The following is a 17,844-nucleotide window of genomic DNA, read 5'->3' as shown; positions in this document are numbered from 1 at the left end:
GGGAAAGAACTGCTGTCCTACAGAATGGTTGGCCTTCGAAACACTCATTGTTCACACTGCATATCCTGACTTTGTCTGTGAAGGTGAATGCATTGAGACCTTACACAAGTTCAAACTCCAAGCTCATGCTTGCAAATGCTGTCAGTGCTCACGCACGTGGGGAACGTGGGTATGTACCAACTGACATTTCTGCGGCAAATTGGCGACCTGCCTAAACCATTTTGGTACAGAATTGAACACGTGTTCTTGCCAAACTCTTTAGGGGATCAACAAAGGAATATAAGAATTGCAGTGTGCAACGTTGCTCCTGGAAACATCTCATTCGATGCACTCTAAGATGCATTTGGAGCTATGAAGAAGAATTTCTAACCCAAAGTTTGGGATACTGTAAATGATACTTAGTTCCATAAAACTGGAGTTTAAGTATAAGTAAAGGGCATATGCTTGGCTGTCTGGTAAAAAATTCCACTCAGGCCGTATGAAGTAACATGCCAAAAAAGAATGTTACACCATAGTCTTATGTATTCCCTGTAATACAAGACATTCTAAACTTATTCACCATTAGATTCTTTTGCTGATGATTTTTCAGATATACTTCCATCAGGCAGGCAGAGGATTCAACTGTGATTCCTGTTCCATACATTTTCATCTATAGACCAAACGGGAATTCCCCAAATTGAAAGCTACAAGGCAACCAAAAGTGGCAGCTCAGGAGCCTGAGCAAATTTTTCCTGGGTAAAATTAGAGGACTTAATGTACCCAGCTGACACTACTGAGCAAGCTAAGTAGAAAAGGCAAAAACTCATTGGACATGGAGAATGAGCCCACTGTGTGGTTTTCCAGAACCAGGTGGAGGTATTCTGGCAAAAGACAGAAAAATGAGCATTTTTGAAGTTGTCCAAATGGTGATTTTGCCACGGAAGACAACAGAGTCTTGTCAAGGTTAGAAATGGACTTAAGGCCTGCACGTGCAGATGATTTACCGGGTGGAATCTCAGCCCTGGGAAGAGCAGAGGAGTTTTGCCCCATCTTTACTGGAGCCACGTTCTCAGCTGATCGGTGCAATTCTGTGTGACCCACTTCACCTTTCTGTAGAACATCTACAACACTATTTTCAAAGCATTTGTAAGTAAGTCGATGCAAAAGAAAATGGATTGCACATTTCACCTCTCGTTAGCTTACAAAATAGTTTTTAAAATTTACAGGAAAAGGAAACAAAAAGTAACTTTGCCTTTCTGTTTCTATAAGGAACCTTAAGAAAGGAAAGTTGTGGGGTTTGTTTTTGTTTTTAGGAGAGCTTGTATCTATCAAAGGAATACAGTGTTGTCTCACAAAGTAACTGCCTACACTGTTCAATAGTATGGGCGTATTTTGAAGTCCCAACTCTGTTTTTACTTACACTGAGTAAGGGCTAAAAGTAGGAAAAGCGTTTAAGGTTTCTGAAACAGAACAAAAGATTGCAGGATGAAGTAGAAAGGAATCAAGCCTATATACTTAAATATAACTTCTATTTTAAAATGCAGCTTGAAAAAGGAATCTTGGATCATACAAGCCATGTGCTATGCCAAACAACACAAACTAAGTAAAACACAGAGGTGTTTCACTCTCAATTTGCCCTTTTAAGGTCAAAAAAAGGAAGTTGTCACACACACTGTCTCTTGGATATATTATGGAGAGTTGTTACGATGCAATTGTTTTATAAAGGTTGTACATACATCCAAACAATATTCTAAACTCTACTTTTCTTAATCACTTATAAAACAACGGCATGCTCTCTGTCTCTAGAGAATGATCTTACTATTGACAGGATACGCAGCCTTTAGAATTTAGTACTAATTTGACGTCCCTTTGTGATAGTCTAATATTATAAGGCTTCACTCAGTATTTCTTTGCTAAGGGCCTTATTGTTCAACGCACTATTGTTGGGCAAAGGTGGGAGCTTGTGCTCAGGGCTCAAATCATTAACAAGTTCCTGTCAGGGCTGGAGTGCAGTCTGTCCATTTAAAGTTTATAAAATGGGCTGTAATGAGCCTCTGATAGGAAAAGCCGATTGTCATGCAGATCAGCGGAAAGACACGAGGTGGGGCAGGGGCTGCGGACGGGCCGATGGGCGTCCAGAATCTGAACCCACAGCAGGCGGAAGGGAGATTCCTTGATGGCCCCGTGAAGGGACCTCGTGTGGGGGTGAAAGATTCAATTTGCTATCTGGACTCATTTCTTACAGGATAATCTGTTACCACAGAAAGGGGATGTGCTCTTAAACACCGCAGAAGTCCTTTGTCTCAGCAGTCACCATTTCGTCCTTCCTCTGATTGTGTTTTTGCCTGAATGACCTGTAAATCAGAATATCACAGTATCACAGTATGTTCCTCGTGGGAACAAGTTAGGAGAATGTAGCCCCTTTTTGCTTTCCAAGGACTGTGAAATTATTTTGTTCTGTTTATTTCTCCCGAATTGTGCATTTTCTTCCAGAATGAATTAATCGTTATTCTTAATAAAACCTTTACTTGAACTAGTTTCCATTTACACTTGATATTTTTCTATAGGATACATTGAAAATAAGCTGCACAAGTTTCAGCCAGCCATTGAACACTGTGTAATTTAGTTCCTAATAAAGCTCATTCTGTTCTCCAACAGACATTGATGAGTGTGAGACAGCTGGAATATGCATGAACGGGCGCTGTGTGAACACTGATGGCTCTTTCAGATGTGAATGCTTCCCTGGCCTTGCAGTAGGACTGGACGGACGCGTGTGTGTCGGTAAGACAAGCTCCATGTGTGGCGAGTCACAATTAGCCAATGTTAAGGCACTAACGCTAGACGGATGGACAGACCAAGTGTAAATGTAGACTTTACCATTTTTATCATGGATTGGTGGGTGCTAGTTATGGTGGATACTAACAGCTCAGGGATATTTACCGCAGTAGCCCGGTTTGCTCTTCTATCTTTTCCTTTGCATTTAAAGAGAAAAAAAGTGTGTGTCAAATCACAAGGTCAGGTAGACAGTACAGCATAGTGCTGCTGAGTAGCTGAGAATTTGCCCTATTTCTGTCAATGTAAAATTCTTCATTTGTCACTGAGCTTGAAGATGTAATTACTCTTTCCCCTCCATTTAAAGTGGGGTGTATCAATTTTTCCACTTCTGCTGGTTTCTCTACGAGTGAAACACGTTTGAGATCTTTGATTTTCAAATTCAAATGTGTCCGACAGCACTTATGGGCTCGTATTTAAAAACTGAGAAATGTCACCCCAGGACCTGAAAACATCATCATTTTAAACCTTATCACTGCAATATCATTACTGACTTTTTTTTTGTTTTTTCAAAAAAAAAAAGGATTTTTTAAAATGACAGCATATTTTTTGATCTCTTCCTGATGCAAGTTTTTCTTTCCTCCCATTCTGGCTTTTTTCAGGTATAAAACGAAAAGAAAAGCTTTAGGGTCACCTTAGTGGGCCTAATCCAGGGTATTTGTACCAGTGGTGATTTCAGCCTGGATGAAACAGAGACAACTAACAAGGTTGGGAGGGGGAGAATATACTTCTTGTTAAAATCAAACGAGTTCTCTGAGTCTGAGAGTAAAGTAAACAGTGCTGAGGTTTGTTGGATGTTTTGATATATACTTGGTTCTCGCTCCTGGCACTGTTGCTGTCAGGTTACAAGTGAATAATGTCCCTGTCATATGACAGAGACTTTGTCCCTTTTCCCAATGGTGTCTTGCTAGTTCAAGGTAAAGTATTTGTTGTTCCCCTAGTACTTCACTAATGCACGTTAAGCCATTAAATGCAGGAACTCGTTTGTATGTCTGAACGCTTAGGAGCGTGAGGAAAAAGTATTTCCCGTGCTGAGCAGAGCGAGGGTATGGCTGGGTGAAAAGCATAAGGAAATGGTGAAAGATGTTTTGTTTTGACAGCTATTTTACAGTGTTTATCACACCCGAGCTACGTTTAATACTGGTTGTAATTTATGACAGTTGGCTATGGCAGGATGAACAGCGATTTCTTTCCTCAGATACACATATGCGCAGCACATGCTATGGTGGCTACAAGAGAGGACAATGCGTGAGACCGTTAACCGGTGCCGTTACAAAGTCAGAGTGCTGCTGTGCCAGCACTGACTATGCCTTTGGGGAGCCCTGCCAGCCCTGCCCAGCGCAGAATTCAGGTACAGCATATTTACTGGTACATATTCAAGTCTAAGCTTTATGTTGATAAACGATTTTTAGAAAGGTAAAGTAGAGTTTAGTATAAACATTGCACCCTGAATCAGAAGGGTTAAATTGTCATATAACATTTGATATATTTTGAGCAATCTGCTGTTTTGCATGTTGGAAGAGTAAAGGAGAGAATTTTTTAAAGCAACAGTAAATGCCAATATCTGAGTCCAGAGTTGTTACATGCGTTAAACCAGATTTTCAAACAACAAACTCTATTTTGATAGATGTGGATAACAAAAAATACCATTTTGACCTCAAGTTATTAATGGAAACATCTTGAGTAATTCATGTATTCAAATCCTTATGTACACCTGTCAGTCAGATGTTTGCTGCCTGAATTCTAGAGCCTTCAAGGGATCTGGAATTGTTTGTAGACTAAGTAGCTTTTGGATAGTCGATGCAAAAACAAACATGCAGTGAAGCTGTTTGAGAATACCTGTTCATCTGCTGGTTATGATAACAGTGGAAGATGTGTTGCATGTGATTTTCCTTAAAGATGGCTAAATCCATAAATATTTATAATATTTATTATTTTTAGCAGTCTGATTATTTGGGCTGTTATTAAAGTGCAAATATATTGGAAGATGCTGATCTACATGGCAACAATTAATGCTGATCTGACTGTCAGTTTATTCTTTTGATTATTCTGACCTCAAAAGAAGAACTTGAACCCAGCAGTAATTGAGATACGTTGATACTGTTGTGTTTTTTTTTAAAAAGGCTCAGAGATTGTCGATCTGCTCTGAACTCCTGCAGACAGTCCTGCTAAAAGTTAAATATGGGGTAGATTTATAGCAAAACCTTTTCTGGTTCCTGGTCACTTTGAACGTGCACCTTGCACAGGCACTTGGGCAAATGAGTTCTGGAGAATCTTGCTGTGAATATGTTACGGTTCGTTTGTGTAGGAGGGCCAGCGTGAAGTTTATGTCTATTCCTAAATGCCTCAGTTCTGCATGGGAAGCTTTTCCTCATCCATCTTCGTGAGCAGATGCAGAGCCTGAATCTGCTAAAACGTTTCACAGCTTCACAACACTGTGAGGCTATTAATGGTTTTGAATAATTGCAGGGTATGTTATTTCATTTGAATAATTAATTGACATATTATATATGATGATACTGAGAGCAATGAGGTAAGAAAGAATATTCCAGTAAGTACTTTAATATTTTTTCAGCTGAATACCAGGCCCTGTGCAGCAGCGGAACTGGCATGACGGCAGGAGGAAACGGTAAGATCACCTAATGTCATTAAACTATAGCAGCTCTGGCTAAAAGCTTGGATTTGTTAGACATGCCAGTGGGATGACAGCAGGAAAGAATGGGAGGAAGGCTTATTGACATGACACATAAGAATAATTTAGGATTAAATCAGCATTCAGAAAGGAAGAGTGTTCATTCTTTGGAGAACGATGCCATCAGGAGATGCAGGGGGTTATTAGTACATGTGCATCTCTAAATTAAGACCTCAGTTTAATATCCCAGTTCTTATCTACAGTTGCAAGTCTCTTAAATGTCTGTGCTCTAGAGATGGTCAAAATCAGTGTGAAAGGGATGCTTTTTTCTCTTGAGTGTGAATATTTATGTGTGAATTCCCTCATCAGAACTACGTGGAGCAGCTATTGTTAGTGATATTGGAAATCTATAATTTTCTAGTTTGGAGAATTAAGCCCCACAACCCCTCAACAACTGACTCTGTTTTCTTCGTTTTGTTTCTGTTTTTTATCTTTGTGTAGATATTAATGAGTGCTTACTGGATACTGATCTCTGTCCAAATGGAAGGTGTGAGAATCTGCATGGAACATACAAATGTATTTGTAACCCTGGATATGAAGTGGATTCAACTGGGAAAAACTGCATTGGTATAAAACGTCCCATTTTTATTTTTGAAGTTTGATGCTTGTTTTTATCCGCTTTTGCCTTTTTTTTTTTTCTCCCAGTGTTTCATCAGATCCACTACCTGCTTTTCTGATACTTCTGGATGTTTCTGCTGAGCTCTTGTTTTAATTTCAGTGCTTTGCAATGCTCATAAAATCCTCCACTGTGAGGGACCGTTGCCATCAGTGACTTAAATCACTGGCAACCAGGCAATAAATATCCAGTTCAGTTAAGTCTGGTGAACATGTACTCTGCAGTACCAGTGTTTCTGAAAATGAAAAGAATTCAGATCCAACAATTGCAGAGCACCACAGGGGGGGTCTGGGATCACTGCTGTGCTGGGTGCCTCCAAGAGCAGCAGATTTAAGTAAAACTCCCAACTGATCATAAGAAGATAAGCATCCCATGTGCTACAGAAGGCTTACATGCTTTCTCCCAGCTCTTGCTTTGGGGATGATTGCCTTTCAAGTTTCAGACAGGGCTACTGTTTTAACTGTGTTAAGTGTACTGGCCAGACACAGGAGAATTTCCTGTCATTGGAAGCAGCAGCGGAATCTGATGGCACGTGTGGCTCAGGGTAGGGCTGGTTTCCTGTGCTGTAAAAGCGAAAAAAACCTAAAGCCAAATTCTTCATCACAGAGAAGGTGATACAAGTTGTTCTTGCTCCTTAGAGGTGTCCAGTGGGAGCACTGTAGCATGGGATGAAAAGAATTCAAATCAGTAGCAGTCCAGTGTCTTCTCACACATCTTGGATGTTAAATAAGGCATCAGATGCCTACAAACTCCTGTTGCAAATTTTAATTCTGACAATTTTCTTGTTCTATTACATGATCTCATTGAAAGCCCATAACTTAAAACCCTTTAGATCCCTTTCTTCCACTCCTTCATTGGTGCATTGTTCCAAACCTCCTTTGCACAACTCATTAGAAATTTCTTCTGGTTTCCTGTTAAAATTTGTTTGTGACCCTTCTATCACTACTTGATGCTGTACTAACATTATCCTTTGACTTAGCACCCTGTCAGCACTTATCCCCAAAGTATTTATAGAGAATTATCATATCCTTTCTCAAGTTGGTGGGCTAAACTATCCAAATCCGCACTTAAGAGAGCCTTCAGCCTCGTGTTGAGCACGACTGATCTGCCCAGTGGATGCAGCGTTCTGAGGAGGTCTGACTAGTGCCTTGTATAGTGGTGCCAGTAATTCTCCATTGCCCCTAGGAAAAGCCTGCCTAAACTGACTCTAGAGTGCATTAGTCGTTTCTTAAATACATATCATCCTTTGGGATCAAAGTCAGTCTCTAACTGGGAGTTACATCCAGAGTTTCCATAGCCTTCAACTGATGTGTTCTGGTTTATAACATGTTGTTGTTATTGGTCCCTAATTGCGAGGTTTTGAATGCTGGGGATTATATTTAATCCTATTTCTCTCATTCACATAGTCAAGATTAATTTAGTCTTGCATGATTATTGGAATTAACTTCCAGCTTAGTGTTGTCCACAGTTTTTGATCCCATTCAATTTTTATTTCTACATTGCAATGCATTGCAATGATTATTTTATAGGATCCCTGAGAGGCATGGCTAATATCCTCTTTCCATCGTGATTACTCTGCTTTTTAATATACCCTACTGCAATCTCCCCTTCAGCCAGCTCTGGAGCCACCTCAAACTTCTTAAATTCCTTCCTGTTATGTCCAGCTTACATAATAATTTTATTTGGGTTCTGTATTCTCTACTTAAAGGTAAATAGCTTAAGTCATCTGTGATATCCCAGTCTAAACTATCCACTATCTTCTTTTTGAAAAAAAATAAGAGTCGATCTGTCTTTGATAAAATTCATGCTGTAATTCATCCCATTTTCCCATTTGTTTCTTTGGCTTTAATTATCCACGTCCCATTTCAGTGTCTGCCCGTAGCTCATGGCATCCCTTCTCTTCTCTCCATCCATCTGCGCGTTTCCCAGCTGCTCCCCAGCCCACCCTGGTGCAGCCCACGTCCATGCTCCATCACAGCTGTTTCCCATTCTTCCATAATGTTCCACCTGGCCCTCTCTCAATTTTTCTGAACTCCTGTGAAGCTTCCCACACGGTCTGTTTTATTCTGCAAATCTCCCTGCTTTTCGTAGGCCTTTGGCTGTTCCCAGCTGCTGCGCTTGACCCTCGAGTCTTCCTAACTTCTCTCAACACTTTCCGAGGCCTCTCTGATTTAGCCAGTTGTTCCTGTCTGCCCTTGGGGTCTCCTGCTCTTCACCTGCCACCTATGGCCCATTGCCACCTTCTTGCAACTTCTCTCTAATGACCACAGCTCTTCCAATGATTTCCTAAGGGCTCTTGAAATGTAGCGCTAGCATTTCTATTTAAATTTTTCACCTCTGAAGCAAGTGTAGACTCACATTGGCCTTGTTAACCATAACATCTAAGACAGTTCAGAGCCAGCTTGGAAAAAGTGGTGATTAAAAGACCAGGATGACCAGCAAAGCTTTCCAAACCAATCCTCTCCTCATTTCTTGTATGACTGTGGGGCTGCTGTGCATGGAAACAGAGACTGCATAGACCTATTCCACAGTATAAGCAAGATGAAAGTGTGATTCCCAACTTTATTTTGAACCATGGTGTGGCTGTCACAAATGATGGATATGTGTAGAAAGGAAGTACAAGCTCTTATACAAGCAAACCAACCCACTGGAGAATAAAGCTCAGGAAAAAGTCAACAAAAATATATAGAGAAAGTTTTTTATTTTTACCTATTTAAAAAACAAAATTAAAATACTATTTTTTTTTCTCTAGGTAATATTTGTGTGGTTTGAATGAATATCATTATTATTGTTTCCATTGTTTTAATGATAGTTTTCATGAAGAAGGAAGGTGCAGTAAGTAGGATCTTTACTGTTAGTCATTTGGAATGGTCATTTCCATTTGAAATCATTCCAAGCCTGTTGTCTACTAAATGAATCTAGAAATCTTTTTAGTGTCTTTAAAAACCAGTGCAAGTCTTGTGTGAGTATTTTCTCTCTTTTTCTGCTCCCTTTGTCTCCTCTCTCCACATACACAAAATCTAATTAAATGTGGCTGTTGGGAAGCAAATTCTGTCTTGGCTTCTATTTCAGGAATGTTTTCTTTCTTAAAGAGTTCTTGATTTTCATTATAGACATTGATGAATGTGCGCTGAACATGCTGCTTTGTGACAACGGGCAATGCAGAAATACCCCTGGAAGTTTCACCTGCACCTGTCCGAAGGGATTTGTATACACTCCTGACCTAAAGACGTGTGAAGGTAACTGGTAACGCTCCATTTCACCCCAGTTTCATTCATTTGGATTGTTCTCAGATTGTTCCAGGAATACTTTGAACCTTGATAAGGATATAATGTATAGAACTAAAAAAAAAACAAAAACAAATCCAAAAACCAAAAAGAAACCCAACAAACCAAACCAAAAGAAATTATATGGGGAGGAGAAGGAATGAGGAGAGACAAGGCCAAAATGGAATAATGAGATAACCTCATGGAACAGCCTGTATTAGATCTGTAGTAGCACTCTCCACAGTCACTACTAACAGTGGGCCCACACTGTGAGAAGAACCAAGTTTCACACATTTGTTATCTGTGTGGGGGACAGAGCCAGACGGCTCCTAGTTTGGACTCTTTTTGAGCCACAGACAGGACGTGTATCAGATCGTTTAAACAACACAGTCTATCCCCACAAAGCAGAGCAATAGCTGGATATCACTGAAAAATGAGATGCTGCTTCCAAGTTCAGTGTGTTAATGTTCCGATGTTTGGGTCTGTCTTTAGGACACAAGCGCCATTAGTCTGCTGTGAAGAGTTTCATAACACAAAAGCAGAATATCAGGAAAAGTGGTCATGAGGAAAGCTGCTTCCTTGGTTTCCTGAGCTGAAAAAGGCCAGGTGTAATGTTTTTACTGCTTCCCAGCACTAACAGCAGTGTGTTTCTCTTCTAGATATTGATGAGTGTGAATCTAACCCCTGTGTTAATGGGGTGTGCAAAAACACACCAGGCTCTTTTGCTTGTGAATGTTCTCCTGAAAGCACTTTGGATACAACCAGAACCATCTGCATAGGTATTTATTCTTCTGAAGTCTTTACATTTGCTGGTGGAAAATGTCTAGTGACCTACAAATGTTGTATTATAAGCCATGTTTAGAAAATAATTAACTTGTGTAGATAAATTCAGTGGAAAACGTTACAGAAATGATGTTAAGAAAATGTTTGTTTTCACCATTACTGTGTGTACATGAAGTGTGACCAGCACTAGGGAGCCTGGTGTGCTTCCATGGCAAATTTGAAAGATAGATGACATATTTTTTTGGTAACAAGTATAGAAATGCTATGACTACTTCTTCAGGACTATGCTCAGCCACTTAATTCCCCCTGCAAGAGGGACAGACGTGTTCTTGGTAAGCTCTGTGCTCTGGAAAGGCCAGTTTTCTATTGGAGATGGAGCATGCGTAAGCTGTGTGCGGTCCAGAGCAGCTTCAGAGCAGCCCCAGACAATGCTGTGACTCACATACTCTATGGACTCACAATTCCTTCCCTTACCTGTTCTGGAGAGACAGTAGTTTATAGCTGTTGCCTCGTCAGTGAGGAAAACTGCGGAACCATAGCTCTGTCTGATCCTTGGGTATCTCCTGCCACTCCCTATGTGGGAAGATCAGACATCCAGACTGAGGGATCTAATAAATTAATGGAAGAGCTAGAAGGGGTTCATGTCCACCCTGTTCTTCTGCATGTGCCTCTAGTCTGAGTCATAACAAATACAACGACTCAGACCTTGAATGGTGTTGAGATATTCCCTGTTACGGTTAATAAGCATAAACTTGGATTTGCAAGGGCTCTGTGCTGGGAAGGTTTCAGGCTATAGTCCAGCGTAGAGAAGGATAAATTAAAAGCTTTTAAAATAAATACAGATCTAATGTGGTAAGTTATACCGAAAGGCTGATTTTTTTCACGGTTAAATTCAAGCGTGTTTGCGGATACATTGATGTATAATGCTAAACAATCTGCATGACAATACATTGATTTTTTTTTTTATCAAACAGAAACTGTTAAGGGTACCTGTTGGCAGAACATAGTGGATGGAAGGTGTGAAATAAATATCAACGGAGCAACTCTGAAGTCGCAGTGCTGTTCCTCGCTGGGGGCTGCGTGGGGAAGCCCGTGTACGCCGTGTGAACGAGGTAACGCTCTTGGCTTTTCTCAGGAATCTCGAGTTTTTCCTATTCTGAGATCGGTCTGGATTATTGGCATAGAAGTCTGGGCACAGGCTGGACAAATAACGTTTTCTCTTATCAAGGATTCGTTCCTTATTTGGTCTGAAAATGAGAAATCTGAGGCAGCATGTAGCTATAGAAGGTTCGAACTTTGGATTTTATAGTAAACAAGTTTAAATTCTGAAGGGAAGGGACCACACCTACAGTCTGTAACTTGCAGCATTACTTTAGCATGGTTTGTCATAATTAGTGATCGAGAGTTCCTAATGATGTAGCAATAGATACACGTTCCCCAGAGCTCCTAAGAAAATGTTTGCAACAAATGTATCTTTGGTGTGGTAATGGAGGGAGGAGAGGGAGTAGCCCTTGTTACTATACTCTGTAGATTAACTGATGACCTAAAGAATCATAGAGCTGATGGGTTGAGATCTCTACATATTCACTTGATAATTAGACTGAACTGTGGGACGAGCTGGGAACCCAAGGATGAGCTGATGAATGCAGAAATGTGTGTGGGTTGTTATTTCTAGATGCTGAAAGCTGCTCATTTGCTCAAATCTTTAGTTAAATTCCTCCTGTATATCTTAGCAGAATTCATCCTCATCCATCTGTGGTAAATAGGGCTGTAATGTGCTAGGATCAACTTAAATGAATTAATTGATTTGAATGAACCAGGAATCGTAAAACCACTTTTGGATTAGCTAGCTAAAACACATGGGAAGCAAAAGAGGATAATGGCTGGCACTCTGTATAGTTTATGTAGGTGCCCCATGTTATCTCTTTATTATTTCAGCAAATACTGAGATGCTGTCTAAATACTCAGACTTCTCATAGCAATAAACTCCAGACAATATTTCACATGATCAGTTTTGCACAATAAGTTAATAGTGAGTTTTGGACTGTAGCATTCTAAAAGTTCACTTTTGTTTGTTTTACAGACCCAATATGTCAAAAGGGATATTCAAGAATAAGAGGAACATTGTGTGAAGGTATTTATTGTTGCCTTAACATAAATCAGAGCTTGAATGAAGAAATGCCAGTGTTTTAAGTGGTTAATTTAACACAGAGGAACACTATGCCAGATTCCTGCCTCGTGTAGTTCCATTGACTTCATTACAGTTATGTCAGAGATGAATTTGGTTTCAGGTTGTTTAACATTCCTACATATTTACAGTTTATCTCAAAGTACACACTTGCAATTATAGTGTCTATCAGTATAAGAAGATGGTTCTCCTTATTATATATATATTATATATACTGTTAACTGGGTAACCTATTTGGGCAAATTATGCATCTTATATATGTTATGAACCATGGCATTATTGATACGATGGATACAAGCCATGGCTATGCTTTAGAAAAAGAATGTTTAAAGACTATATTTCACATGATAGTGGTTTGTGGTTTTGTTTGTTTGTTTGTTTTTAACCTTGACTTTCTTCCATGTGGCATTATTTGAAATCAGACACATTCCAAAGCATTGTTTCATTGTCTTATTTTAAATAAAAAAAGCATCAGGACACAGTTAAGGTTGAAGATTTAAAAAATGTGTAGCTTTCTGCCTGGTGTGAGAATTGAAGGTCCCACCCTATTTCATCTTTATTTGAATTGATTTGAACCCCTGGCAAAGTGCTGCATATTTCCATAATATGCAGAAGCTCCGAGAGTCTCAAACTGCTGTGGGTCATCCTGACTGACAACATCTGACATGACACTGCGGTTAAAATATTCTTTAAAAATTACTCCCATATGTAGCTTCCATAAAGAAACATTGTTTTTTCCCTTAATAAAAAATAAAATAAAACAAAAAAAAAAAAAAGAGGAACACCCTCACACATATTCTTTGCTTTCCAAATGATGACTGAATATCTTGGCACGTCTGTGCTGCAGACCCACTGTACATAACTTATCTGACCTCAGCAACACTTTCTGGAGTGTGTAAGTGAAAGAAAAGGGGAAAGAAAAAAAAGTGGCCCCACCTATCTGTCTTCACAAGGAAAGTCTTAGAACATTTCAACACTGCTAGGATGGAAAGTTTATCCTTCCAAGATGTAGACATAACTGTTTTCAGCATTTCCTTTACCAGCGCTTTGGAGTACATCTATTACATGCTTTAAACTTGCTCATTTCAGTGGGACCTGGAGAGCCCCAGATTTTTCAGAGCAGTTTCCCCTGCTTTTAGTGTCCTGAAGCTGTATTTGGGTTTCAACCAACGTAAGCATTTTTCAAGACAGGGAAAGATCTCTAGGAAATTTACTGGCGAGTGAGAGACAGGACAAGGAAGTTTAGTTCCCAAAAGGTGATACTCAGTTCTCCCACACGCAGCCAATGTCAAATGAGTAATGGACCTTGTGCAAGCAAACAAACCGAGTTGGCAGCGTCATTCCTCGAGTCTACGGGTGAGCCCTGGAGCTGTCAGCTGGAATACGGCTCACGGGCCATGACCTGTGTTTCAGTGGTTTCTAATAGTCCACTGATTTTACTTTCAGTCAGGGTGGGCCTTTTATTTATAATGTCCCCCCCACGTTCATTCTCCACCCTGCTCCATGTGGTCTGAGAGCTGCAGAATCTCTCCACACCAGGAGTTGTGTGTGGAAGTCCAGCAGGTCCAGCCTACTCGCTTCTTTATTATACATGAGTGTTCAGCTACAGAATATCAGAGTGATTCGTTTCTCATTTCTTGTCCTTATCCCTTCTTGCCTTAAAAATTGCCATCCTTCATCTTCAGCCATATTAATGCTGGTGACTTTTCCTAAAGGCGGTTGTGAAGGACAAAGGGCACTGGTGGGAGGACCCCACACCCAGATTACTAAACGTTATTACTAAACATTTATTTATGATCAGGCCAAGTTAACACAGCTAATCAAGTTATCCTTAACCAAAAGTGCTAAATTTGCCACTTAAATATAGAAATATAATCTTTACTTAATGAAGTCAAACTCTGTGTGGAGTCATAAGGAGTTTGTTTTCATCTATATAAAGTTACTAATTGCTGACAAGGGGCCAGATTTCATAGGGTCAGATTTCAACCAATGTTATAGTTTCCAGACATGCAGACATATGCCTGATAAGACACAAACATCAAAAATACAAACATTTTTTTTAAAGTGTCAAAATAGAGCATAACTTAATCTGGTTGGAATAATGCATAATCTCGTTATGCACTTACCTTTTCCTTTCTTTGCCCATTTGCTTCAAAAATCTGGCCCACAGTGAGTATGAAAATTGATTATGCACTTCCTTTTTTTGTTACTTTTCAGGTTAATTTCAATATGTATGCAAATGGCATATAGCATCATCTATTATTTCTAATCACAGCATTTTTCTGTAATTAATTGGTTCTGGCTGACTTGCATAGGAAATCCTAAATATTTGGAATTTTGTCAGGCCATACAAACTGCTGTGGTTTTACATTTTACCCTAAAAACCAAATATTAGAATGTTTGTATTTTTTTCTGATGTGTTCATGTTTAGCATGCTAGTGATTCCTTTTATTCACATTTTGTTTGGAAATAGATGTAAACGAATGTGAGGTGTTTCCTGGAGTCTGTACCAATGGGCAGTGTGTCAATACCTTGGGATCGTTTGTTTGCCAGTGCCCCAATGGAATGACTTTAGATGCTTCTGGACGAACATGTCTTGGTAGGTATTAATTCCATTTACAGGTCTTCTAGTCAAGAGCAAATCTATGTGGTGAGCAATGTTTGCACTGCATGTTTTCTTACAAGTAAGGCAAATTATTTCTGGCCACATAAGCAATTTTCAAATGGAATCAATCAGGGACATGAACTTGGTTCAACTGGAATATGAACAGATTCCAATGGTAGTAGCTAAAGCCCATCGCCATCTGCAAGCTGTTGAATATCATCGATTTAATTCCTTACAGATCATCTGTGCTCTTAGCACTCTCCACCAGCAGCTCCACTGAAATCACCGAGGTGGAAGAATGGTGGGGAGACCATTGTGGGCCAGGACTTGGTCATCCGGGGAGGGATGTGGTGTTGCTAGCACACCATACACCTTAATGGAGGGAGCAACACAATATCCACCTTTTGTACGCTGTCCATCCAAAGCACCTTGGTCCCTTTGTGATAATAAATTCCCAAGATTTGTCTGAGAACAAGGTGTAGCTCGTAGTAAATAAAAGTTCTTATGTAGTTATGGTAAGCTGGAATACTTAAAATCCTCTCCGATCCAAAATTTACTACAAGCGTTGAGCACCATTTTTCAGAAAGGCATTTTAAGCTTACTCAACTCTTACCTGTGGGGAACTAAACTTTCTCTTTCTCTCTCAACATGTTGTTCAATTGCCCAACAGACATTCGTTTGGAGAGTTGCTACCTGCAGCATGAAGACGAGCAATGCACGGCCCAGATCCCAGGCCGGCACCGCATGGACGCTTGCTGCTGCTCCGTGGGGGCGGCGTGGGGCTTCGACTGCGAGGAGTGTCCTCTGAAGGGATCACCTGAATATGAAGCTCTTTGCCCAAGAGGATCTGGGTTCTCTACAAAGATAGAGATAACTGGCAAACCTTTCTCTAAAGGTATGTGATCCATTTGTGATTTGTTGCCAGAAAATCCTGCTGGCTCTTCCTTTTACTCTGCCCTTGGACAATTCGTGTGAGTTTGAAGATTTCAGTGGCAGTCAGTCACTCCACTCACCTTAAGGCACATTTGTAAATCTGATTAGATTTCATGGAAATGAAAGCCAGAATAAAACACAAGATAATATGATCTGTGTCACAGGCCATTAAATCCATGTAATACTGCAGGTTCGAAATGCTAAATTTGTGTCTCTAGTAGAGAGGTTAAATTGTGCCTGATTTTGCCTCCTGCGTGGCATCTAATGGCACATCTGGCTGATGGAATAGCTTTGAAAAGCTGGCACCTCATAGCGCAGGAACTGGAACAAACTGAGCAGTCAGCTTTGGAGGCAGTGAAACAGCAATCCTTACCTGTACAGGGTGCAACAATTTCACTTCTACTCTGGAGCCAGCAAGGGAGGGTGAATAATTTTGGGAATTTCTTGTGGAACCACTTGGAGAAGTAGAGAAAAAATGTTTCTGGGGGGACAGCTCAAATCAGCAGAATTTAATTTACTGTAAACCAACTCTTGTTTATGACTATTGTTGGTAAACTTCCAGCATTAAATTAAATTCCACACAGTGACACCCTAGCATCATGTGCTGAAAGCCATCTTTCCAGGGTTACCAGTGAGGTTAAGCTGGACGATGTCAGAAGCACAAATGATATTAATATATTTATAAAGAAAGCCAGTTACCCCAAACCTAAAGATTTTGTCTGAAAGGAGGGGAAAATGTATATGAATGACAATTACTGTTGTTAGTTTCAGCCTTAGTTTTACAAACAGTTACTAAGCCATTAATTATCCATAAAGAAAAGTGACATGTGCTTTTACTTATGCTCGTTATATTTTCTGTGACTCATGTAAGTCACATTTTCTTCTCAGAAACCCGAAGACAGAGTGGTTCTTTTGGAAGCACCCTTTGCCCTTGTGGGTTGATCCTCTGGCCGCTGAAATCTTACTGTTGACTTCTGTGAGCTGCAGATCAGATCCTGCAGGAAAAAGGGGAGAGTAACAGCATTTTGTGGCAGAAAGTGCTCTTGAGAGTTGCAGCACAGGCTGTCTCCATTGTCGTTTAGGTGGAAGCCAGTATCAGTTTATGTAGTGTGGTCCAGGATGAGCGCTGAAGTCGGCATTATTCTTCTATGAGCTGTTTTGACATGAAGTGATAACATCATATGTCCTTACTGTTTCATTTTTAGATATCAATGAATGCAAAATGGTCCCCAGTCTTTGTACTCATGGAAAATGCAGAAATACCATCGGTAGTTTTAAGTGTAGATGTGACAGTGGATTTGCCCTGGATTCTGAAGAGAGGAATTGCACAGGTAAATTGCATGGATGTATCTCTCAGAACTTTGGTTTGCAAAGGAAAAACTGGACTCCTCTGAAAATACTGTGAATGTGTTTTGTGTTACAGATATTGATGAATGCCGCATCTCTCCTGACCTTTGTGGCCAAGGCATCTGTGTCAATACTCCTGGAGACTTTGAATGTGAATGTTTTGAAGGCTATGAAAGTGGATTTATGATGATGAAAAACTGCATGGGTATGTTTTTTATAGGCCATAGATGTGCAATAGTATGCTGTGTGCTGCTAGTGTGCTATTCATGGGTTTGGTTTGGTTTTCCAAGGTTTCATTGTGTCTGGGTTTAAGTCTCTCCCATTTTGTGAGTCTTACTAAAGCTCACTTTAACTTGATTTCCACCCCAAATGTGACTTCGCTGCTTTTGCAAGATGCCAAAGCATAAATGAGCAAGTGTCAAGTTGTAGGATGTTCATTTATCCCCACAATCTCCATTTTACTAAGTGGGATATTGTCTTGAACTTTGAAGTTAGAGTAGATGAAAATTTAGAAGCAGCCTTTCTTGATTTATTCATTTAAAAAGAATTGTTTTAACTGCACTGTGGTGTGAGGGATAACTCACTGCACTGTGGTGGGAGGGA

At 40.0% G+C, this 17,844-nt stretch overlaps 1 protein-coding gene across 1 annotated transcript in view; it reads left to right on the top strand.

Annotated features, from left to right (window-relative positions):
• FBN1 (fibrillin 1) overlaps nt 1–17,844 on the top strand; it is a 145,291-nt gene that overhangs the window by 78,260 nt on the left and 49,187 nt on the right. Inside the window, exons 16-27 of the mRNA XM_082060971.1 lie at nt 2,638–2,760; nt 4,010–4,162; nt 5,387–5,440; nt 5,945–6,070; nt 9,233–9,358; nt 10,045–10,164; nt 11,143–11,280; nt 12,252–12,302; nt 14,830–14,955; nt 15,632–15,856; nt 17,100–17,225; nt 17,318–17,446. Of these exons, the coding sequence (XP_081917097.1) occupies nt 2,638–2,760; nt 4,010–4,162; nt 5,387–5,440; nt 5,945–6,070; nt 9,233–9,358; nt 10,045–10,164; nt 11,143–11,280; nt 12,252–12,302; nt 14,830–14,955; nt 15,632–15,856; nt 17,100–17,225; nt 17,318–17,446 (1,497 nt within the window). The remainder of the gene's footprint in view (nt 1–2,637; nt 2,761–4,009; nt 4,163–5,386; nt 5,441–5,944; nt 6,071–9,232; nt 9,359–10,044; nt 10,165–11,142; nt 11,281–12,251; nt 12,303–14,829; nt 14,956–15,631; nt 15,857–17,099; nt 17,226–17,317; nt 17,447–17,844) is intronic.

The sequence above is a fragment of the Streptopelia decaocto genome (assembly GCF_964273445.1).
Source record: "Streptopelia decaocto genome assembly, chromosome: 9".
NCBI lineage: Eukaryota > Metazoa > Chordata > Aves > Columbiformes > Columbidae > Streptopelia > Streptopelia decaocto.
Note: the sequence above shows the minus strand (reverse complement) of the source record. Positions and strands in the feature narration are given on the sequence as shown.